The sequence below is a fragment of the Coturnix japonica genome, chromosome 2 (assembly GCF_054131305.1).
Source record: "Coturnix japonica strain WE chromosome 2, WE-NBRP24, whole genome shotgun sequence".
Taxonomy (NCBI): Eukaryota; Metazoa; Chordata; class Aves; order Galliformes; family Phasianidae; genus Coturnix; species Coturnix japonica.
In genome coordinates, this window is record NC_140664.1 from 44,306,867 (window position 1) to 44,332,856 (window position 25,990).

The window sequence follows — 25,990 nt, forward strand, 5'->3', positions numbered from 1 at the left end:
GTTACAAAAAAGCAGCGTGAACCAGAGACATTTTACAATAAATATTTTCCTCTTATGGGTTTTCCAAGCACATTTGGCTGGTGCATACAGCCCCCTTCTCCATTTACACACCTCATTTATATACCCCGTGCATCCCCAAACAGGGATACTGTTATTCTAAGTGACAGAAACAACCTTAAACAATCTTAAATATGGGTTAAAGTTATTGTCTCTCAGATTAATGAACAGTTATTTTATAAAGCAAAAATACTAACAAAATTGTTCACTAATAAATGAAGAGCCACTTTGAGATGCCCAAGGTGGCAAAAACTCACTGAGAAATCCTTGAAAACCCCCATCCTTCAGCTTTTGCATCAGAACATTTGACACGAGCTAAAGCCCTGCAATGAATTAACACAACCCCTTTGTAAATCCTGTCTTTGTGGCGTAGTACAAACCCTTTGTGCACACAAGCACTACTTTTGCAGAAGAAATTTTGTCAGATGAATGCTATTTCTTAATTGTTAGTGAATTAGATGAGAACTCCTCTGCGGCATTTGTTAAGAATGCTTTGATGCCTGTGATGTATTGCCAATGTATTTCTAACAGTTTTAGAAAAATCATGAATTAAGCTGAACATTTTTGGTTAAAAGGATTGAAAGCATCCTTTGATGACATAAACCGATTGACAGGGGGCTTTATAAAAAGACTTGAGTGAGAGATTAGGAACCTGCAACGTACAAACAACTGCAGCTGGGGGACAGGAGACAGAAAAACTAAAAGTTTAGAATACAGAAAACAGAATTTACAGAACCTGGAAGAGAGATAGTGGGCACAGTGAAAAACTGTAATAGTAAATATTGGTTATGAATATGAAGAGTACATGAATAGTAATTAAAGTTTGTGTAAAGCAGAGAAGATGGAAGAAAGATGTTGTCCTTTATTCTCTGACAGAGAAGAGCACATGCATGCAATGGTTCCTACCTCTTTCTGTCCTGAATACAAGAGGTGGATTTGGATTTTGGTTTCTGACTTGCTTTTTTTCCCCACAAAGCACTAACTTTGTTGTCAGTATCTGGAATTCATTGTGGTTATTTCCAAAAGAAAAGCAACCCTGATAAATGTTTGTATCTCTCATATTTAGATCCAAAACTCACCCCCTTGCAAAGCTTGAGTCATTTTTGCTGTAGAAGAAGTAACAACAAAGTGTGAATATGCACACGTTTTGACCTGCAGACTTCTTCATTCCCAAGCCTACAATACAGCTGAAGAGATGTACCAGCCATTAATCAGGAACATCCAGTAACTTCCAACTTACAGAAAGCACAACATCTCTCAAAGCAGAATTCAGTTTAGGGACCCCAATGAAAGCCAGCAGTGCTGTTAGCCCACAGCCTTCTTACTCAGCCTTGCTAAATTGCGATTGCTCTTCTGGGGATGAGAACAGGAGGAGATATGACCTTGGACTTCCCTTCTGTGTGCTCTGAGCACAGAATAAATTAGCTTGGACACAGTAAACACCACAACTGCATCAGCCTGGGTCTGTGCCTAGTTTCAAGCTGATTAGTCTGTCCAGCTCCCTGCTGAAACACAGACTTATGGGTTTGTGTCTGGAAGAGATCTGATGGCTGATGGAGCTGCACAGAAAGGTACCTCCGTTTTTGTCACCCCTGTGCATTTCCCATCTTGTTACTCACCAGTACTGCTCTGGATGGTCCTCACTGTAGTGGTTGTTCGCGGGGGAGAAGAAGACCGCAGTGATATGCACTCGTCATCTTGGGAGCAGCCCTTCTCAATGGCTCTCACATAGCTGTGGCTCCTCATACGGAAGCAGCCCGGCATTGGCAGGTCCAGGGCCTCCACTGCCTGAGACTCAAGCTCACTGAACACCGACTCACAGACGGACTCAAACTGACCATTCACCTCCATCTCACTCACCTGTGGGCAAAGATAAGCAGATTCAGCATGCAAAAAGTAGAGGTTTTATGCAGAGATTTTTATATCAGCCCTTGATTCCAGCCAAGACCAGTGGAAAGCTGGAAGTCTCCATAACAGCACCTGATTTTCCTCACCCCTGGAACATGAAGTTCTGACAATTATGACCATTAAACCGAAAAACAAAAATCACACTTTCTTTGCTGGTTGCAGAAAATAAAGGTCAGCTTAACCTTGGGACACAATCAATGCAAGCCAAAGGCAATGACAGTGGAAGCTCAAGTGCAGACACAGTAACAAACAGTGGGAAAGAGGAGGCTGGTGTGGGAAGAAGCTTTGCTGCAGGGAGGAATTCTTTGTGTAACTACATATTCTGGCTGACTCCTTTGAGAGGTGCCAGGGAAACCTTAGGCCCTTTGTGGAGCATACACCAGGTGGTGACAAAGACTTCCACTCAACACAAGTTCAAGAACAGTTAAAGGATTGCAGCTTTGCTGCAGATTTTGTGAACCTGAAAATCACTTATCTGTGCTTAGATGTGAATGGATGATCACATTTCTAAACTCATAATTGAGCCCTGAGCTTGGCATTAAAGCATAATGATTATCACTGTAGGAAATATGCACACAAAAAAACATCACTTAATGGATTTGCTATTTTTCAAGCATGCAAAAAGCCAACATTCCAGAAGGTACGACTTAAGAGTGACAAAAAAATTAGGATGGCTCTTAGTAAGGAAAGCATTGTGCCAAGTAATTTGTTCACATAAATGAAAAAGACAGTCTTAAGAAAAACATATTGTTTTATCACTGTGAAAGTTGCTTAAAGTAGTATGGATAGATCATGGAGAATGCATTATACAGAACAGTTCTAAAATGGTTGAGGACAGTGATATCCCTGCATAAACATTTCTGAATTAGGACTTAAATTTTTTTTTTTCTTACTCATATCAACAAATGGCACTAATTCTTTGTCAGACAGCTTTGTCTAAGAGCTTGGTGACCAGCTAAATAAGTAAGCTAACCTAATACTCACGTAGTTTCCTTTGAGACTTTCATTTCCATGCTGCTTCTCTTAGATACATCCTAACCCTTCTGCTAGAACATCAGCCCTTATGCAAAGTGCTTCACTATATTATACACAGGTGAATACTCTCAAGCTACAATGTCCAAAGACAGAATATCACGGAAATTCAAACCACAAATTCATACTGAATGGCCCATACATTTGGTACAGCTGAAGTCTTACTATCAATAACATCACTCACTTTTTTTTGACATTCAGTGATCTGACATCCCAATGTTAAGGAATGTTAAGGAATCACAGCATCACAGATCCTGCCTGCTATGCTTCTAGACTTGCTTAACAAAGTTATTTTATCCAGGAGATTTATCTGAATGATGCACTTAAGCAAACAAACCCAAAGTCACACTAAGGAGCTACAGGATTTAGCAGATGAGCTACTGGCCCACTGCCCTGTGAAATGCTGGCACTTTTGCACTTCTTTCATATCTGTCCCTGGCCAAATTAACTGCACAGGCATATTGTAGGAAAGGAGAAGCTACTTTATGATGTTAAAATTCATAAACTGAATGAGTCACAGTGGGACTTACTGTCATCTGGTTTAGAGTGAACATGAAACAGTCTAACAGAATTTCAGGTTGATAAGATAAGCAGATCTTTGCACTTCGTATATTCTGTGATACGAGACACTCAGGGTTAAGAATGTATACAACAAGGTAATAAAAATTTTGAAAATATAGTAATCTTCTTGTAAGAATACTGTGGAATTCATTTTCCTTTAGCATCACAGTCAGCTTCTACATGATTTTTTGAGGGATGTTCAGAGAATTTGATTTCAGACCAGATCCTTAACACACAAGCAGAAAGACACTGTTGATGAGCACCTGCTTTTGGATAAGATAAACAAAAGATCAGACTGCTTCTCCTTCAAACAAACTGCATATTGTCCTACTCATCCTTTTGTAAAAGGAAGGCTATGGCATTAACAAATGTTGCATCCTCACAAACAAAACTGTGAAAACTTAAAATAATAATAAGAATAAAAAGTAAATGCTTTGAAAGCATGTGGCATGCAATGGATTGAGTCTATTTAAAGCCAAACAGTGCTTCTACTTGGTTTGGTGAGTGATGCCCTGGTCTCCCATGCATGCACCCACCTGACTGATGGTACTCATGGCTCTCATGTAGCTCTCATTGCGTGAGCGGAACTTGGGGGATGTCAGCAGCCCCGCAGGGTCCAGGCTGTCCAAGCTCCTGTTGATTGAGACTTCGCTCACTGCCCTCAGGTAACTGTGGCTCCGAATCTGAAGCTTTGGCGAGTGTTCACTGGATATCCTGAGAGGTTTGTGGGGAAAGAAAGGAAAAAAAGATATTTCATAAATCACAAATGGCCTCACTAGAAGTGGGGATAAGCAAGTGCTTTTCACTGGGACAGCAATACTTTGAATTGGTCGTTATCCTTATTTCATAAATACACAAATACTGTGTAATGTCAGCACTTTTGTTTGGAATACTCCTCACTTTCATTTGGTGGAAAGAGAGATGTAAAGTGTAAACTGTGCCTAAGCAGAATTGTAACATAACTTTTATTTACTGACAGCAGCACAGCAAAATTTTATGTTGTGTTGATGATGGCAGCAACCAGCTCCAATAAAAAATTCACCATGTGGGACGAGAGGAGCAGTGACATTGAAATGACTTCATGTGTAGGCTTTAAAAGACCAAGTGGAACCACTGAGGTGAGAGCAGTAGAAGAAAGTGCTTAGAGGTGAATGCTGCAACCACTAAAATCAGACAGAGAGCGTGGTGAGGAAAGGAGTGTCCTGAGACTAAATCTGTGAGTATTAACCTCAAAACACCTGCCAAACACTTCTTGATGTGGCCAGAGGTTCTATTTTTTTTTTTTTAAGTGCTTGCTCCTCTCTCAGAAAGGCTGTTGTTGATCAGACCTGGCTCTGTGACTCACACATGTTCCTGTTAAATAGGGATGAAGTCTTCAAGGTCATATGAGCAAATAGTGCAGGCAGATCATCCACAACACGCAAAATGACTTCACAGCATAGCTTAACTCAGGAAATCACACCAGTAATCATGGTTGAATTTGATGTGCTTTAATTTTAAATTTGAATGCTGGCTGAAGGTGCAATTTGAGAAAATATAGACCAGGTAAGTAGCTTTAAATGACTTGATGTCAAATTAGAAGTGTGAAAACCACAACTGTATCCCTGAAGTGGAAACAACCCTCATCTTTACAACACAGGTGTCAAATGAGATGGACAAGTAGTAATGTAAGTAATATACACAAACTGCAATACTCAGGAATCAGCTCCTGAGTACTTAGGGTCAGCTAGCAAGGCTCATAACATCTAAATAAGATTTTCCACTTGTGAGATGTTTTACCCTCTGAAAATGCTCAGTAAGCGTTGTCTTCACAATCTGAGGCACCCATAAAGATGTGAGTCACAATAAAAGTGATTTATGTCTTTTTTACGATACAAATATATATATATATATATTTATATACCTTTTTAAACAATGAACAGATAATGTATTGAAGGGGTATTTGTATTGAAATACCTTCAATATTCTCCAAGTATTGCAAAGCCAACAGACTAAAATGACAAAATTTTACATTTTGAAAGGTATATAATACGTGGATCCTTGCATGTATATAAACAAAATATTTGTTACCTAATTGAAGGCTTAAACTTGGTTAACTAACATTTACAAATGCAAACCCAGTTGACCTGAAAGAAGAGATTGTACATTTAATTTGCCAAGCATTTGCAGATATTTTGCATGCAAGTAACTAATTATGGCAATTAGTATGAGCAATTTCCCAGTGGCATATGCACTTCTGGTAACTGTCAATGTATTTTTTAGGAGGACAAGTCCGTTGTGTAATTGCACACCTAAGTAGTACAGCAAATGGGCCTACTACTGAATAGTTCAATACAGTAATAAAATCTAGGCCATCTCTGAAATACTGTATTATCTGGCTGCTAATTACCTGCCTAATAAAAATATAAAAACTTATACTAATTACTAGGTATTCTTATCACAAAGATATATCCTTTGCTTGCCATTTTCAGTGTGTATGCAGTGCAATACTCAAAGGAGCCATTTTCATATGCTCTGAATCCTTAAGCCATTTGATTCCACATGTAAGATGTAGAAACCTTTTTAGATGTCAGAATTAGTAATGTTTCAAATGACTCAAAAGAACGAAGAGAAAATGATGAGAAAACAACCATTAGAAAACGCTGCCAGCTACAGCATTTTTATAACTAACACTAACCATACATCTCTTGGAAAAACAAAGAATCCTGTCTGTTAGTTGATAGAAATATAGAAATAAAAAGAATAAAACAGTTAAAAAGACAGAATGAATAATTCAACAGACGTTATTTTTTCAGATGCATGCAAGCTTCCTCACTCCCCTGCAGATCTGTAAACTGATCAGCGTTGCCTGAACTGCATTTCTTAAATTAATTCAAAATGTACTTCATGAATATGTTGTGAACAGTTTGCTGCCAGTATGTGACATGCAAAATTCAAATATGCTTGATTAGCTGCCAGTTAGTCAAACGTGTCACCTGGGGCTGTCGCTGTTCACTGATTAGCTGAGCTCACAAGAATAAACTGCAGCACATGGCAAAATTCAGTGCACAGATAGATAGTGCCAGACAGAAATTTGCAAGTGCTGAGGCAGGTGCCCTTTAAAGACTGGAAGCACTATATCGAGGTGCAGGCATGAAGGTCAGCAAGGTTTTCATGTTGTACCCAGGGCACAGATGCTACCACAGTCATGGAAAGTACTCACAAAATGTACAGAAATTCATTTTTATGTGTATTTGCATTGCATAAGAATGCTTTCCCAACTTTGCAGTCAAAAAAGGGCATGCATCCATGAGAGAAAACACTTTCCTGCTGTTTCAGATGTGGGTGGTCAGCACAGCTGCCTACTTTCTCTCAGTACTTTTGTTCCTGAATATATGACCTGCCAGTTTGGTGCATATCTAGAACAATATCTAGAACAACATTTTACAGGTGGCCACTTATTTTAGTCTGTGCATACCTCCCATCTGTTGTTTAAACCTGACTAAGATATTGGCAGCTGCTGGAGGAGGTGCCTTCCTGCTTACTGATTGCTACAATCACTGCTTCACTGGATGTAGCAATGGGGGAAAGATATTAAAGCACAGATGAAGAAACATCCATAGGTTTCCATTTATGATGATTAATGTTATCTTCATAGCTGTGCAATAAATTGTTACTATATTCTATAGTACGCTCCAATGAACAGCTGAAAGGCCAATGAATTTTGAAATCATTCAGCTCTGTCAAGAATATGGCTATATACAATAGGAAAACATCTGAATGTCTGATTTATTGTTTTCAGAGTTTCTATTACCTATAACATGTAAATGAAAATAGCCTATTCTTTCTTATGGGTTCAACTCCATATTCTGTTTATTCTGCATTACCTAAACTTTTTTTTGGTGCCAACCTAGTTTCCACAACTCAGTATAATGGGCAAGGGACTCAGACTTTGGGACTCCACGCATTAGATATATTAACTGGCAGAAGGCAGATGTGAGTTGTTAAACTTATTCGGTGTCTTCCTCAGGTGCACTGCATCATTTCTGTGCTTCAGTGTCTGCCTGTGTAATGTGGGACAAGCACTAACTGTAATGTAGTCCTGAACTCAGAGCCCAGGCCCTTCCCCAGGACTCTGCTTGACCCTACTGTGGAGCCCAAGGGGACTGACTGGAAAAGTTGTGCTGAGGTGGGTGTAGATGAGGTTTCACAGAATCACCAAGGTTGGAAAAGACCTTCAAGATTATCCAGTCCAACTGTCCACCCCCCACCAGTATTTCCCCACTAACCATGTTGCACCCTCAGTGCAACATCTGCATGTTCTTGAACACCTTTAGAGATGGTGACTTCACCACATCCCTGGGCAGCCACATCCCACTGCCTGACTGCTATTTTGGAGAAGTTTTTCCTGACACCAAGCCTAGACGTTTGCTGAGTCCTGGTGAGAAACAAAGGTTTCTCTGGGTGAAGGAAGGCCAAAGTCTCTGACACTGTACCTCAAGAAAGTTTGAAGTATCCAACCTGTGAAAGCAAAACACTACTAATGTGAGATGGTCTTACAAGGAAAAGAGCACTAATTTAAGCAGAAAATAGGTTTTAGCGAATCGTCTATAACAGAAGATCACATAGACGTGCAAAGGAAATATTTAAGCTGCCTCTGCACACTGCCCTTTGATTTCTGCTCCTTATCTTTTAGACATACTGAGATTGAGTCTCTCATTTTCATTCAGGTATAGAAATGAAAGGAATTAAAATGCACACGTAATCACCTCTAACACCATTGCAACATGCATTCTTTCAGTCACCTTCTCAGATGATCACCAGGATTAGCAAGGAGCGAAGAATAGCCATAAATTCTCTTTATAAACTGCCTTGTTGTTTATGACTCATATATTCTGTCTAGAATTTAGCTAATTCACATATATATTAAAGGCTAAAAACCCATAATCTTAGCAGGGTGAAAATGAAGTAGCTTTAATATGTATTCATTGAAGAATTTATTTCCTTTGAAAAAGGCTTTGAAATGACAAAGCAGGCAAGAAAGATTTCCCTGTTTACAAGAACTGGCAAGTATAGTTTTTAATATTTTCTTTTCATTTAAGAAGGCTGTCATAGATGTGGTTTTTGTCAAAGACACTGTCATTTACAGCACTTCATTTCTGAATGAAGGCAGGGAGAGACTAGACCTTCAATGGCTGCATCCCCTTAGCTTAGATGTATAAAATAACAGGAAAAAGTGTTGTAAGGAAAAATATTCCTGAGACCAGATTATCTTCCCCAAAGTTCAGCATTCAGATTCGCAGCACAAAGCACAGGGTTGTGCCAGCTGGGTGTGGTGCTATGCCAACACAAAATGACAAAGCAGAATAAAGGAAAGGTCATAGAATCATAGAATGGTTTGGATCAGAATGGACCTTTAAGATCATCTAGCTCTACCTCCCCCACCCCTCCCTTTCTATAGGCAGGGATAGAAAATAAGTCCTGAATACCTCTGGAAGCCAGCAAAGGAGTGTATTAGAACCAGCCTTCAAGCAAACAAAAAGTCCCCAGAAGCACATCACACACACCAAGCCCAACAACAAGAAGAAAACCAGTCCAACTCTGCAACCTCCCACTATTACCCAATTTTCCAATTCTTTTCTAGCTTGCAATGGACAGCCTGGTTCTGTGAGGTTTGATTACCATAGGCTGAATGCCCCACCTCCAGCTTGGCTACTGGATCTGCCCAATATACATCTCTGTGATTTGTTTCATCCGCATTTTGGCTTTGCCAGAGGGAAGAATAACTGCAGTCTGACACAGAGCAAACATCGAAGGACATCAGGGAAGAACATGTACAGAACAAAGGCATTCAAGTGCATCCGCCTGACTCCAGCCATGACACGGATCAGCAGCCTGGGGTAATTTAATCATGTTGGCACCCATGTTCTGCTGCGTTTTCAGTACAGTGTACAAAAGGCTGTCATGATACTGACAGAGACAACAGCAGTACAAAAACACTTTTTAGCATCTTCTCCCCTCACCAGAGATTTTTTATGGGTTTTGAAGATCTTTGGTTCTGTTTTTGTTTAGGATCAAATGAAGCTTCTCAAGAAAGCAATCAAAACAAAGAAACAAACAACCAAAAAATCCAGAAGTCTATCAGTGTAGCATCACACAGCTCTCTAACGTGCCTATATCCAGCTATTTTTGAGTAAGCACATGGTGTTCTGCTAGAGACCTTCTTCTTGTTTCACAGAGGACAGCAGGAACTTCATCAGCTTGTCCCTCCTCCCCTCCATCAGCACTTGCTTCTACAAAGCACAGTTGCCTTTAAAGCTCTCCATGTTGGGATATTGCCAGCTTCAGAATCAGCCATGATACCACTTCTTTAGGATTTCATTAGGGGAAAACTATTTCTCTCAAAAGACACTGAAGCTTGGGGATGGGAATTGGTTCTTTTTTAACTGAAGATAGGGGGTGATGTTGTATGACCATATCCACTCCTTTGTAAGGAATAAAATGTTACCAAACAGAGCTGACTGCTGCATAAAAGCTATCAACACACATCAAAACAAGGATCCTCCTTTAATTCAGAGATCCTTTCAGATGCTACATAAAGTCAAAAGAACTGGCTGATGAACTGAAGGATCCTTTCACCTGCCGCTGACATGCTGAATCATTCCCATGCATTCTAGACATGGTCAAAGAATAGAGCGCAGCACGGAATTGACACATTGTGCCATGTGCAATTGAGTTGTCAAGAGCAGATGGAAGATGATGCAGACAGACATTATACAATTCTCTTTAATCAGAAATCTGGTCTACATACTGGTGTTGATTCCTATGTGGGGGTGTGTGTGGGGGTAACAGTTGTGAGTATTCTTTTCTTCCACCTTAGAGAGTGAGAAGAGATGCTGAAGTATAGAAACGGCTCAACCCAATGAACCAGCTTGACCCAGTGATGCCAGGGTAAGCTGTTACTGCACAATATGCAGTTTTTATTTACACTAGAAGAGAACTGCAACACTTACCATGGTAAGATGTACCATCTTTGAGAGCAATCACCTTGACAAGATCAGCTTTCCTCTCAGAAGGCCCACAGAGAAAAGCTGTGGGCCTCATTTCCTAATTACCAACCTTACCAAGTCTATGGTCAAAGAGATTTGAGAGACCATTTCTTCCAGAAAAGATTTTTGAACCTACATCAAACATAATACCAGGCTCTTCTGTGGGTTTCTGAGGGATCCTTCTATGACAGCAATGCTTCTATGACAGATGCTTCATCTGCATTAGGGACCACTCTTCCAAATCTCCTCCAAGAGCCCAGCCCTTTTTTTCCATTAAATTCCTACAGCACTGCTTTGATGAACTCTCCACTCTATTTTCTGTCACAAAAAATCTTCCTGCAGAAGGCACCGTCATCTCCTCTCAGCTCACCCCTCTGATCCCACATCACACCATGTTCCTGTTGACTTGTGCCACCTCTTCCCTCTAGTGAGATTTAAGTCATCTGCAGTCTGGGAACTCTCATTTTGTAAGTCAAGCACTTTGCTTTGCCAGCCAAACGTGCAAACATGTTTGCTGAGAGATGACATCAACCACAAGCTTCCACCTTCTCCCACTTTAACATGGACAAACTCCAGTGTCACCTTACCACCCATGGAAGATGATGACACACTAACTTAATTTTGAGTGATGGAGATTCTCTATTCAAACACTTGTAGCTACTGTGCACCTTTCAAGACTGGGTATCTACATCAGTGCATTTTGATGAGCTCCACAAACTGGTCTGCTCTGAAGATGTGCTGTGACACTGAAAATTATCTACCATGTGAGGGTAGCCTAAGAAGTAGGGCTGGTGATGCCACCAGGTCTTCACAGGCACAGCTTTTGGCACTGGACATGGACCACTAAACACCCTAGTATTTTAATTGCAGCTATTATTGTAAGTGCATGAAATCATTCTGTCATTTTCCTCCTTCTCTCCTGTGTCTGCTAACACAGGCAAAACATTCTTGTGCACACCTGCAGATCTGTATTTCCTGATGATTTTGGGGCAAACAGTAAAGTTTGAATTTCTTAGGTAGTTCCTAGTTAGAATACTGTGAGAGCTATTCAGAGTATATGAAACCAAGATATTTCCCATTTCAGTCCTTGTGTTGTTCTAGAAAAACCCTGATTTCTACAAGCTTGGACCTCACAGCCTAATTTAATTTTCAGATCTCCATCATTCATACATTGAAAGTCTTATTAATTCTGCCACTGGGAAAACCCAAGAAGTGCAGCTCTCTGCCAAACCACAAGCTGTTGCTTTTCAGGAATGTCACCCTGGCTCCTGCAGTGCTAGCTGCATAACCAGCCCTCTGCTTAGCACCATGGTTTCTGCCGAAGTACCAGCTTGCTCCCAGGAGTGGGAGCATAGCATCCTGCTCAGCTCAAAGAGATCTTCTGGGCAGACTTCCCAAAACTGAACATATTCCTGTGCTGAACTGACATATGATATCAGTTAGTGTTTACCTACAGGTGATGTTTTCCAGGAAAATCTAAAAAAAGAGAGAAGTATCTGCTGTTGAGTGTCAAAGCTTAGATTATTTTTCATTGCACATTTTCAGGGGTGATCATCCCCAGCATCACGTGCAGCAGTAACCAGGTGATGGTCCCCTGTGCACTGCATGCTCTGTCTGCAGGAATCTGCTCCAATACACCCTGCTCAGTAAGACATTTTCCAGCACCCAGGCTAGATCTGAATAAACATCTCCCACTGAGAATAGGAACACATCTCAGTTTTGCAAGTCAGCACCATTTCTCCAACACCTTTCCATGAATAAGCTGCCACCTGTGTTTTTCCAAAAATTTGTATTACAGAGACAGCTTTTCCCACTTCCTATTCAGCCTTCTGCTGTTTCAAAAGTTTCAGATGCCTACTAAAAAAAATGCAGATTCAACACCAGCTGTACAGATGTGCTACCCGGAACAAAAGCATTGGAGAAACTCTGAAAAGCAAGGACATCTCAAAGCAATGAGGAGGGAGAAATACCAAATACAGCTAAGCTAAGAGGATGAGCTAACCCTCACATATCATTGAATAACAGCACAACCTCCAAACCTCCAAAAAGTTTGAGGAAGGATGATTCAATCCAGGGACAAGCAAACTATGTGACTATATGCCCCTGCTGTGGCATGCATTATTTCTCGGTAACACCTGCAAGTTGCTGAATTGCACTATAATATATACAGGTGCTGGTCGTGGGTTTTATCTTCTCTTTTCTCTTGATGCCATTTACAAAGGTTATATGTGCACTCTCACTAAAAGTCTGTTATGGTATCCTCTACTTTAGCTGGTTTTTATTTGCAGAACACTAAGCAGTTTAAAGTGCCAGAAGATTGCTTTTCCTTATTTTCCAGGCAAGTAATTTTGACTTACTATGTTTTGTTTCTCTGCAGACACCTGGGAGGTGTTGACTTGAAATGCCAAGACAACTTGATGTCTGGCTTGAACGCCAGCCTCTCCTGACAGCAGAGGGGGGCTTGCGAGGGGAGTGAGAAGACAGAGCAGTGACCTCCTACATAACTTCACCGCGGGTTTCTCAGGCTGTGTCTGGATGAACACAGCTTGGAGCTCAGGTGTGACCTGCAGCTGTCTTTTCCCGTTAAAAAAGTCTGTCAGGGGAAAAACTGTTCAGATGGGTGTTACCGATGTCTAAGATAAAACCTTACAGCTTCTCCTCTCATACCAAAGAAGCTAGAAACATTTTTCTCTGTATTTTTACCAGAAGTGCTATCTAGGATGCAAGTAAATTAAAAAGTAATGGCATGAAGCAGGGCTTCTAACAAATCCTCTGCTGATTGTCTGGGCTGCAGTCTCTCCTGCTCTAGGAGATTTTCCCTTTTACTCCAATCATCACAGCCATAGCAATATCCCAGGAGCAGGGAGACTTTCCCTCCACATAACTTTACTAAAGCTATTCCTCAGCAAAGAGAAGCCCCTACCACATTCCCTTCAGTTGCTTTCACTTCAAAAGAAATCTTTTGAAAGATACCCAGATAATTCAAGAAACCTAGCTGTCAATATATGTTTCATGATTCACTATTTCCATTCCAAAGTCTTTGTAGTAGTTAAGGAAAGATCCATCTGCTGTACTGAGATTCAGCATGAAATGGTAACCGAGTATTTCAGGTACATGTGAAATATACCACTGTCTGGACAATGTGGTTCGTAAGTGTGCTTATAAACAGGACCAAACCACTGCAAGCCTCCAGCAGGAAGTCTACAGTTTACATCCATTAGAAAAAAAAAACTTTTTTTTATAAGACAAACATTCAAATAATCTGAAATGCTGCTTAAGACGTATTTTTATATGTATTAGTATTAAAAAACAACACCAACAACAAAACAGACTCATTATGTGTTACAAGCTATTCTTTGGCCAAGCTTTTTATCAGTGTATCCCAATGAAGCAGAATTAATTATATTTTGGGATATGAGAGAACAAAGGAAAAAAATACCTTGACAAGCTTGCATAATAAAGATAAATCCATCTGGAGATTAAAAGGGACTTTTTTCCCACAGTTATTGAAAACAGCTATCTTTTAATTCAGTGAAAATTAAATACACTGAAACATTTATTTGGTCCTGAGATTAAGAAACAGAGAACCCGTTATGGTGCAGCTAATCATGCTATTAATGTCAAGGGCAGTGATTCAGATGGAGTCAATAAGAATGAAAAAAGCAGACCCTCTTCAGGGTGGAAGACATTCAAAGGGCTGATGTACCTCATTTTAAAAGAGGAAAACCCTTAATATGCGAGTAAGTCAGATGGCACCTTGACCTGTAACAACTGGCATTCTGAAGTACTTCCAAATACATATTTAGAAGAATTAAAAAGTGTGTTTTTCTTAATTGGAACACTGCTATTTTCCAATGAAAGACTAAAAAATTTTAATTCTCTGAAGTCAGATGTAGAAGAAAAGTGCCCAAATTTCTGTGTTTGCTTAGGAAAATGAATAAAACTTGTTCATCACAAAGGACTGATTAATAGTGTGCACTTATGCCATATAAATCAGAATCCTGTAGACTATTCACGAAGGAGATAAAACCCTTTTCCTTTCCAGAATGCAGTAATATGGTGAAGCTGAAGATGGCTCAAATGAAAACATGCAGATCTCTGTGTTTTTGTTTAAAAAACCATAACAAAAAACCCTAAGAACTAGAATTTCTAGAATAAGTAAACTCTTGGCACTTAAAACTACTGTCAGTGGACTATGTATGACTCATGAGTTCAGATGTTGATGCTGATGGAAGTTTGCTGTGACCTGGAGGGAAAGTCATATAAACTCTCAGGCTTAGCAAACAGGTACACTGATATTTCCCTACAGCACCTCTCAGTTGGGTTCATGATGTAGAATTAAAGTTTGCAAACATGACTGAGGTTCTCCGATGGAAAAGAATAGCATCATGTTTTTATTGTATTACTGGAGGCAAAAGAGACAGAATGACTGAGATAATAAAGTTCAACTCCAGAGACAGATACTCCACGCAAAGTGAAGCAGCTGAACAATAAAAGAGTAAAGAATGCTCAATGTGATGGTCAAAAGGTACTTTAGAAGAAATGAATTTTTAAATCAGAATAATTTTGGACTGTATGGTGATTTACACTTGTCTCAAGTCAATGGTTTTGCTGAGGAAATACAGAACTGTTTGAAAAGCTCTGCAGTCTACTAAACATACAGAAGAGTTTAATGCATAAAATGTCTGTTCTAAGCAAAGGAAGATGGAACCTACATTACTTTCTTGAGCCTCATGGTTTTTATGAGGGGAGGTTGCAATTCTGCTGTGAAGTTGATTAATTTAATTGACAGCATGAGTAGGTGCTGTCTTCCTCAAATGAACTCTTCCTTGAATGTTTGTTGTATATGCAGCATCTATTTTTACCACTCGGATTTCTGTCATCTTGATTAGGAAAAAAACCCTAAGTTTTGGTAATGTATACTAACCCCATTTATTGTTGTCAGAACAACAGGAAGAAACAGGTCCAGAGAAGGGCTACTAAGATGATCAGAGGGTTGGAGCACCTCTTCTATGAGGAAAGGTTGAAGAAACTGGGCTTGTTTAGCTTGGAGAAGAGAAGGCTCTGGGGAGACCTCATTGTGTCCTTCCAGTACTTGAAGGCAGCATATAAACAGGAGGGGGAATGGCTGTTTACAAGGGTATACAGTGATGGGACAAGGGGGAATGGTTTTAAACTAAGACAGGGGATGTTTAGGTTAGATATCAGGAGGAAGTTTTTCACACAGAGGGTGGTGATGCACTGGAACAGGTTGCCCAAGGAGGCTGTGGATGCCCCATCCCTGGAGGCATTCAAGGCCAGGCTGGATGTGGCTCTGGGCAGCCTGGTCTGGTGGTTGGCAACCCTGCACATAGCAGGGGGGTTGAAACTGGATGATCATTGTGGTCCTTTTCAGCCCAGGCCATTCTATGATACTACGATAAGACCTGTCTGACAGTGTCAGAACACCATCATGTCTCTGTGTGGCACTCACAGATCCACCTCAGAGGCTCTGATCAGTTCCAAGAGCTGGGTTTCTCCTGTGATGAGTGAATCTGAAAACCCACTCAATTTTATCCCTCAAACTAAGTAGGTAGGGCATTCCAGGCCTGCAGCACCTTTCTGTTTTCCTGAACTATCCACAAAGGAATATTATATTTTTCTTAATGACATGTTGAGCTGCCCATTGGCATAAAGAAATACATAGCCACACCATGATAGATAGAGAAAGCACTCATACCCAGCTTGCTATCTGAACAGACTTCACTATTGGACCATGACTGGACAAATTAAGCTGCTTCAAATTAACTTGTTCAGTTTAACGTGCATCGGAGATCATCTGTGTTAAACTGCTTGGATTTGGTGCAGTGTACCACGTGGAACCATAGAAATGCAAAATAAGTGGGGTCATCTCCTGTATGTGACTGCTGCTGGAAATCATGCGATGTACAGAAGGGATTGAAAAAGCTTCAGAACTCTGTGGAAAGTTGGCCTTGAAAAACTGCAAAGCTGATCTGGCACACAGTCATGGCCACATACACAGGGGCACCAAGTGGGCTTGGCATTGGAGGATATTAGCCTGAAAAACATAAGTTCCCAGTAGCTAAGCTAATGGAATAACTTAATGAGATGTTAATAAAGAGCTCTGCTTATTCTCCCTGGAGCCAGCCAGCCACTAGAGGGAGGAATAATGTAGCGCTGCCACAGATAGCAATTTATTACACTTCTGCAATACATTATTATTTTTCTTAAAGCTCCCCTCACGAGGCTTGAAAAATCTTTTCAGTAAAAGGAACAACCCTCTAGTTTTCACTGTTGGTGAAGAAAGCACACAAAGTTCAAGGGCCCAAGAAACAGAGAGGATATAAAAAATTGCAACACATCTATCACCCCTTAGAATATATTCTGATTTTTACAGCCCAGATGAATTGAGGACCCGACTTCCAATTAATTAGGATTCATAGAGCAATTTGCTTTCACAGCATTCGTCACATCGTTACAGAAGTGGTAGGATTTAAAGCTTTTTTAATGTGCTTTTCATGAAGGAAAGCACTTTCCTTGGTGACTGGAAAGGACAGGTCAGCACTGCAGTTGAAAAAGGAATTGTCCTTCTCTACAGCAATAGGGAACTTGCTAAAAAAAATTACTTTCACATTTTTTAAGAGAAAAGGTATTTGGAAGCAGGAAACAAAGAAAATCCCAGCATAGTAATACACTTACACTATACAATGCTTGCATTACCAATCTTACTTGTTTCACTACAGATAACTATGCTAAATATCCATTTATAGCAGTAAGGAAGCAATTCTGACATCAGAAGGCAGATTTTTGTGTATACAGCTATTCGCTATTCACTGATGAGAACTATTCAGTAATGAGAAAATACTAAAAATTAAAAAGTTGTTTGTTATCTAAAGGCAGACAAGGAAGTAATTAGGCATTTGCTACACATTCATTTGATCAGATCCTGAGTTTTGCTGAAGGTCTGTCAAGGGGAAAATCTGAGCTGCATTTTTTCCCCTCAACTTAGACAAATTCTGCTTACGTTAATGGGCCCAGTCCCCATCCCCCATTCTCCTAAATACTAGCTTTAGTCTCAGCAGGAGAAGATTAATCAGTAACTCCTCATAAAATACTATGGAAAGGTCAAAGATTATCTCTGTTGTGAGCTCTGAGGTCTCACAACAATCTTGGAGCTATAAGTGGGATGCTGCTCCTATGTAAGATCAGATGGGTTTTTCTGTCCCCGACTCTCAGTGGATTGTGTTGCCATCAACACAGGGCCATTGGTGCTGCTGTCTCTTCTCTTTAGAGGAGAGATTCAGATTGGATATAAAGAAGAAGGTGGGGTTTTTGTTGTTGCTGTTTTTTTTTAACAGTATAAGTGGTGAAGCACAGGAACATCTTGCTTGGAGAGGTGGTGGATGCCCCGTCCCTGGAGACACTGAAGGTCAGGCTGGACAGGGCTCTGAGCAACCTCATCTGCTGTAGGTGTCCTTGCTTATTGCAGGGAAGTTGGACTAGGTGGCCTTTGAGGGTCCCTTCCAACTCAAACAATTCTATTCTTTGATTCTCCAAAGAGGAGAAACGAGACCTTAACAGAGACCAGCGTTCCTCACAGCCTTCCAAATGGCTTTCATCAGCAAATTCACAGGTTTTCCAGGAATAGGCTTGCACAGAGGATGCAGTGGGAACCCTGCACTACCCAGCCAGACTGTAATTGTCAGCCTGTGAGCTCTCTTTTCTATGCAGCCTATTTCATGGCAGCCTCCATCTCTGAGATATATTAAAAGATCTTTTCCTAGCTCTGAAGACCTTCCCTATGGGATTAAAAAAAAAAACAAAAACACAAAAAGAAACAAAACCATTTTAAGATTTCCTTCTGTTATGGTGTGAAGGGTAGCAAATTCCCTTTATAGAGAAGTGAGTGGGAAGCAGTGTGTTAGCATGCATGGGTAGGGCACAGAGGGATGGGGAGAGGTAGGATTAGCTGGAGGGAAGGCTGCCTAGCTGTCATCTATCCCCTGTGAAAGCATCTGAGCCACCTCTGGGACATATGTTAGCAGTGGGTGTGGGCTGGATGGCAGGAAGAGAGGGGGAGAGGTGCCAAGGAATGGGACAGTTGTAGGTATGGATTTCAAAAGAAAGCAAAATGCAACATGAGTTACTGTTAGTCCAAAGAGCTGCATTCACAGGTTGTGGGGAGCTCCAGTGGGGAAACACATGGCAGATGCAGCTTCTGCCTTGTGCAGTGTGATGGGGCTCTCCCCAAGCACCTTGGTGAGTACAGGGCAATACGCTTGCTTGGCTCTTCTCACACCTACATGAGCACTGCAAGCCAAGTTCTCTCTCCAGGTGCACTGCTCACGATGCTCTTCTTGTACCCAGCAGCCAAATCATACCTTAGTGTTCCAGAACTATAATTAACCTTAGTGTATCATTTCAAGGCAGAGGAAGCTGTTAGATTTGCCTGAATCGAAAAAAAAACAACAAACCAACATAAAAAACTTGGAAGAATACTGGCAAGATAATGTTTTTAACAAGCAGCTGAGTTAATTCATGGCTAAGGTTATCATCCAGTTGTGTAGGGTAGGATGCCGACATTTAAAACTTCACATGTACTTTTTCAGAGGAAAAAAATTACAGCCAACACACCCCCCAGAGCTCAGATTTTGTACATTACACTTGAGACTTGTAAACAGCACACTGAAGATTTGGATCCCAGTTGCCTAGCATTCCCAAGAACCTTAAGAGAAACAGCCTCATTTTTTTTTCTGTGCCATATTCCTATTAAGTCTCATGCTCTAGAATAAAAAAAACAAGCATCAAGCTTAGCGTAGATTTAGAGCATTTTGCCTACCCTGTCCAGGAGTGAGATGCTCTCCAAACCTCTGTCTCAAGCCTGTGCTGTGGTCATTGGGCGTCCCAGTGTAAGGGCAGAGGAGTGGCATCTATCTCAGGTCTATTTTATTTCACCCTACTCTTTAACGATACTTCTTACAAATAAAGATTCTTTATGTGTTATTTATCATTACTGTCTGTTACATACATCATCTAAGAAAGTATATGACAAAACAAAATCTGAAAACATACCCAAAAGATGAACAATCTCTGCAACACCAACATCAAAACTACTGCTCTGTTTTTAAACAAGCAGCTTCTCAGGTGATTGAAGCTTTGTATGACTTCAAAATTGATCATTTTGCTGTTCTTTGGGTTGTTGCCTCTAAGGGAATTGATTACTTTAAATAACTGACTACCCTTACATGGACAACCTGCTTGCAAGAACAGTGGCAGGAAATACAGCTGTAACATGTAATTTCAGTGGAACGCAAGGGCTAGTCAATCTTTTGCTGGAGGCCAAAGATTGTGCTGCATCACACAGGCAGGTATCACAGTCCTCATGAAGGTATAATGAATCTGAAGAAAGGACAATTAGCAGCGACTGGAGAGAGCCAATTCATGCCTTTGCACCAGGGTCCATGCACAAGGACTGCCTGGCCATTGGTCATGAACAAGGGCAGCAGACCCGGTTGCCCAAAAAATAACTCCAAAGGCAGCTGACAGGGTGAAACTAGCCATTGCATGTAGAGCTGTGAAATACAGACAGGCAGAGCTATTTTTCAGTGCAGCCTGCATGCCTCTGGGCAATAAATGCATGCAGAGAGAAGACTGCAGGAATGTTAGAAGCAGAGCAGCTCTGGTTAGGGCCTGGAAACTGTGGGACTATAGAACCACGGAAGACTCACAGTGGTGATATTAGTAACAGGACAAGTGAAAAAGGTTAATATAATCACTAGTGAAAAAAGACTTAGCAGGGGTAGGCCCAGAAATATAATAAATGCATGCCATGTCCTTATTATTTCCAAAGGTGTGAAATTTGTTAAAAAACGAAATAATCAGTATGAAGGTGGAAATGGAGAAGTGGTTCATGGTCAAAAAGTTGTTTTGTTGTGTAAGGGGACAGTGAGTCTAACTATAGTACTCTTCTTGCACACCTTGGCTCATTATTAAGGGTGGACACTTATCTCAGTACTTAGGATCATGATTTGGAATTATTAAGGAATTACTTAAAAGAAAACAAACAAAAGGGAGTAAAGAAAAGAGGAAGGAAAAGGGCAACAGACAGAATGTCACAAAGCTAACATTCATTCCAGCTCTTATCAGTCTAACACGAATATGGCACCATCCACCCCTTATCAGTTCAAATTCCTTTGTTATTCACAAGCAAACAGCAATCAATTTGTGCCACAAATGAAACGACCTCAGAAAAGTAAAGTAATAGGCAGAGTTACTGCTATGCCAGAAATTACATTATACCCAACAGCTGATGACTGAACAACTGCAGTGGCACAGCCTGACTCACCAGAATTTCAAGTGAGTCTGAGCAACAAATCTCTGCCAAAGCACTGTTGTCTCACAGCTCTTAGAGCAGTGTGACTGATATGAGGCCAAAAGATTCTGCAACAGTCAAATTCATGACCAGACATTTAGATTGGGCCCCTCTGACTGGACACTGCCAACATTTCTGATATTTTTAACACCTTTGGCTACCACTACAGGAGGTTGGGGGAATGACGTGTTGGCTACACACCACCAGGATAAGGAAAATGACCTTTTCTGAGTCAAAAAGTGACACCTCCACCCCTGAAATTCCAGCTTTTATAAATACAATTTCTATCAGCACTACAGAAATAAATACCGTGAGATGAAGTCTTGACTCTTTTGACCTCATTGTTTGACACTGTTTCACCTAAAGTAATTTTAAAAATCATTGTTACCTGAGGTTCTGAGACTTATGCCAATGTTTAGAAGCATTTCTTTTTCTCTAAGTGTCATTAAAGTAGTATTCTTAATTTTGAAAAGCAAGGACCATAAATAATAAAAGTGAGACTCTTGTATTATTTTGCATTTTATTACCTTTTAAAATTTTTGTCATGTAGACCATAATAAACATTAACTATTAAAAGAATTTTAACAAACTTCTGTCTTTTTAATCTACTAATTTTATGCCTATTTTGGTGTAATAAAGTCATACATAATAACTATGAATATACTGGGAACTGGCCCACAGAGGAGTATCTTTCAAAGGGAGATTTTTAGTTTCAGCTGTAAAAGTAATGAAGGCTTAGTGTAGATTTGCAATAGCAATTGTCAGATGTAAAACAGGAGAGATTTATGGACTAGCCCTGAAAGATCCTGAGCTTGCCTTCATCATGATACATCACTGTCACAGTGCAGAGTTGCGCAGGCACAACCCAAGCATGGCTGCCATGGAAATAGAAGGAAGGATTTGGGTGCTCTGGATGTTGCTGCAGGCATTCATGGGTGACAGAACAAGTTAGTGCTTTATGCAGTTCATGGCATTGCTGCAGGCTAAGTTGCTGGCAGCTGGGGCACATGCTGCTAGTGTAGCAGAGGGGAGCTGGGAATTGCCACGCAACTCAGCTGCAGCTGCCATCACAGAAATCCCTCACAGGAACTTGGTAGCTGCTGCAATGGTGTTTTCAAGAAAAATAATTTTTCACACCAGCAAATGGCAGCAGCAGGGATCACGTGCTGTTTCTGTATCTTTGTGGCAAGCAATGATTAAGAAAGCAAGCACAAGGTTAGAAAGTATTTAAGTGTTTTCCCTAATTTATCCCCTTTGGAAAAGATTTGCAATTGAGCAAGGAGGAGGAGGGACTTAGGTCACATCTCATCAGGAGAGCTTTTATTCACGTGGGAGCAGAGTGGTATTTGATGGTGGCCTGCTTGAGCACCTAGCTTGCCAGGGGCCAATGAGCTGCCTCCAGCTTTCACCCACACTGCACCCAAACTAGCAGAACACTGCTGAAATGAGCTGAAAGTTACTCCATCTCAGCAGTAAAATAAACACAAGAAAATGTGAGAAACAAATGGCTGGGAACCAGCATGACTTAGTAATAGTTTCTTCTATTTGTGAGGACAGAACCATTACTCGTTTCCATGTCTCTCTCTCACCTCAACAACAATGCAGAAGATACCTAAGCATTAGTCTGCAGAAGAAATATGCTACTGTTTCTCTTGCAATTTCACATCAAAACTAAACCAAAAATACACTGTTTTAACTTGTTCTATTTTTAATCTCAAGGGGCTCCAACATTTCATGGTAGAAGAACAGCACACTTCTAGCTGATCAGGACAGAAAATTATCATGAATAATTGACTTCATTATTGTTGTCTGTTTACTTGTCTTGTTATGTTGGACATTAAGGACTCCACACTGAATTCTGTGCAAGTGCACATCTCTTTTTATGCCTGTGCATTTTCTGCATGGCAGGTTTAATACATCAGCTGAGCTCCCCTTAGTAAACTAAACCAGATAGTACAAGATCTCATACTGAGATCCAAGCATGGTATGGCTGGCAGCATGCACAACATGATTTCAAAATGCTAACAATGAAATAACATTTAGAATGCATTACAGAATTGTTCAGTGCTGTTGTGGGTGGGATATCTATATTTACTATTTGACAGTAGGCCAGCAGGAATAATTTGGATCTGATGAGGGTTTTATTTTTATATTCAAAAAATAAGTTAAAGAAAGGAAGTAAGAATGGTGATACTGGATATATTCAGTAGCCCGAGAAAAACAGAATCATGTAAGATTGGTCTGGAGGGCACTTCATGGGATCATTTGGTCCCTCCTCCTACCCTTAGAGCGAGATTAGCAATACCTAAATTATTCCTGACAGACATTTTCTACCCTATTCTTCAAGATGTCCAGTGAAGTGATTTCTCTTGGCAATCCACTCCAGTTCTTAACTATCATTACCATTACAAAAATTTTTCTAACATCTAGCTTGTTTGTGTCTTTGCAGTCTGAGGCAGCATTCCTTCTCTTGTCCCCACTAGATATGATTAATTTTCTTTCTGAGGCAGCTTTTCCAGTAGGAAAGAAGTAGGGCAAAAAGTAAACAAAACCTATTTTGTACATCTACATGGAGGGTACATAAAAACTACATCCTGAAAGAGATGACTGAAAAGCACATCTTGCTTCACTGGTTATAGTTTCTTAATGTAAGCCCTCAAGGTGCCCATTATACCCATAAAGTATAGCAAGACATTGCCTTATGAAACAGATGAGGGGACGGACTCTAATCATTCGCTCTAAAATGAACAAAATCTTAGAGGAGTTAACTGAAGGAAGCTAAAAGTCCTCTTTTTAACCGTAACCACATTTAGAATAAAGCAAAATGTTGTGTGAAGCTGATGTGCTTACAAAGAAGCAATTGGTTCTGACAGGTTCTTGGCAATACCAGTCTAAGTATTTGTGGGCAGGCCAATAATCACATGTAGAAGAAAGAGTGGAATGCACCCCTCTGGTAAAAAAGCTCTGTGGCCACACAGCACTCCTTCTCCTTGGCCCAAGAAATATTCTCCTTTCAGTCTTGGGCCCTCATATGAGCCCACCGTGGCTCCACCCTGGGTCCACCAAGTACATGACCTTGGTGCTAGGAAAGGATATGGAGCAGATTATCTATAGTGTGACTACATAGCACATGTGGGACAACCAAGGGACCAGGCCCAGCCAGTGTGGGTTGATGAAAGGCAGGTCCTTTTTGACCATCCTCCTTTCTCTCTGTTAATGGGTGACCAGCCTAGCAGATGAGAAAGGCTAATAATAGTCTACCAAGATTTTAACAAAGACTTTGACACTGTCTCCCACAGCATTCTTCTAGAGAAGCTGGCAGCCTCTGTCTTGGACAGGTACACTGTTTGCTGGGTAAAGAGCTGGCTGAATGGGCAGCCCTGCAGAGTTGTGGCGAATGGAGTTAAATCCAGCTGGTGACTGCTGATGAGTGGTGTTCCCCAGGGGTTACTATTGGGTGCCATCCTGTTCAGTATCTTTACTGATGACCTGCACAAGGGGATTGATTGTACCCTCAGTACATTTGCAGAGGATATCAAGTTGAGGTGAAGTGTCAATATACCTGAGGGCAGGAAGGCCCTACGGAGGGATCTGGTCAGTCTGAATTGCTGGACTGAGGCCAGTGGGATGATGTTTAACAAGGCCAAGTGTTGGGTCCTGCACTTTGTACACAGCAATCCCAGGTAAGCTACAGGCTTGGGGCAAAGTGGCTAGAAGATTGTGTGGAAGAAGTAGACCTGGGGGTGTTGGTCAGTGCTCAGCTGAACATGAGCCAGCAGTGTGCCAGGGTGGTCAAGAAGACCAATGGCATCCTAGCTTTGTTAGAAATAGTGTGGCCAGCAGGAACAGCGAAAGTGATTATTCCTCACAGGGGTCTGTGAGGAAGAAGCACTTTCCAATAACTGGCAACAACCATACAAGCTTTATATTTTCAAAAGGAATTAGGATTTGAGAAAGGGTTTGAGACTTTTCCTGTCTTATTTCAGCTGCTGTTCAGGCAGATGGGAATATTAAATGATAATCCCAGAGGAAGCTCCAAGTGCCCTCTCTCTAGAACTAAGTGAATAGCATAAATATGGTTATCCAAATATTTACAGATAACTAATATATGTATCATTGAGATGCGTTGAATATTAATTTCCTTTTTATTGTATGGATTAATCACAAAGCTTTTGTTTCAAATGAAAAATATTATACACATAGGTTGTTCTCCAAAAGTAATGCTTCCTATTTATTTCCATGGAAGGTACAACAGATACAAAGAACACAACAGCTCTATTTAGTAGAGCAAATTCTGTGCTAAAAAACACTATTTTCCAACATAATCACCACCATTACCTGTGCATTTTCAGCAGTAATTAACAAGAGCCTTGTAGATATCTGCATTAGCAGAGGTGACCCACTGTTGCTAATTGCCACTGCTGAAACGCACAACCCACTGCCTCACTCTGCTTACATCAACTGGTTGGTCTCCATAAATGTTCAGCAAGCATTAATGAATGTCTCTGGGTGCCATTTTTTCCATGTGGAGGAATTAAATGGCACACCTTTGCTTCATATGTACTTCTATGTCAGACACAATTCTGTCAGACTGCCCCTCTGCCGCCATCTGTCACACAGCAGTAAAATGTGATGACATACTGGTGGGAACGTTGAACCTCAACTTCCATACCACCAAAAGCCTCTTGTGATGTTGTGGGCCAACACAACAACATAGGAAGCATTATTTTCGGAGCAGCCCTAATATTAATGTTGGAATTGCTCATTACTTTTTCAGATAAGTCAGACACTGTGTTACGTTCTCTAATTTGAACAAGTGTTGTCATAGTAAGTAGCTGTACACAAATCCCTCATGTGCATGCACCAACTTGTTCTACATGTTTCCTGGAAGCTTGTTCAGATACTTCCTGAGAAGAAATTCAAAGCCAAGGGGAGAAAAATGAATCTTATTTGTTAAAAAAATGTTCACCTGATATTCTTCAAACGATGTGACATCATTCCGTAAGCATTCCCTCCAGCCTGGAGAGCCACA

General features: G+C 40.7%; 1 protein-coding gene across 17 annotated transcripts in view; it reads right to left on the minus strand.

Annotated features, from left to right (window-relative positions):
* The window catches only part of DLGAP1 (DLG associated protein 1), a 365,353-nt gene that overhangs the window by 84,381 nt on the left and 254,982 nt on the right, over positions 1–25,990 (minus strand). For all 17 annotated transcript variants that reach the window (XM_015855355.3, XM_015855353.3, XM_085539647.1 and 14 more), the window contains 2 exons: positions 4,095–4,272; positions 1,677–1,917 (listed from right to left, as the gene is read on the minus strand). In XM_015855355.3, the coding sequence (XP_015710841.2) occupies positions 1,677–1,917; positions 4,095–4,272 (419 nt within the window). The remainder of the gene's footprint in view (positions 1–1,676; positions 1,918–4,094; positions 4,273–25,990) is intronic.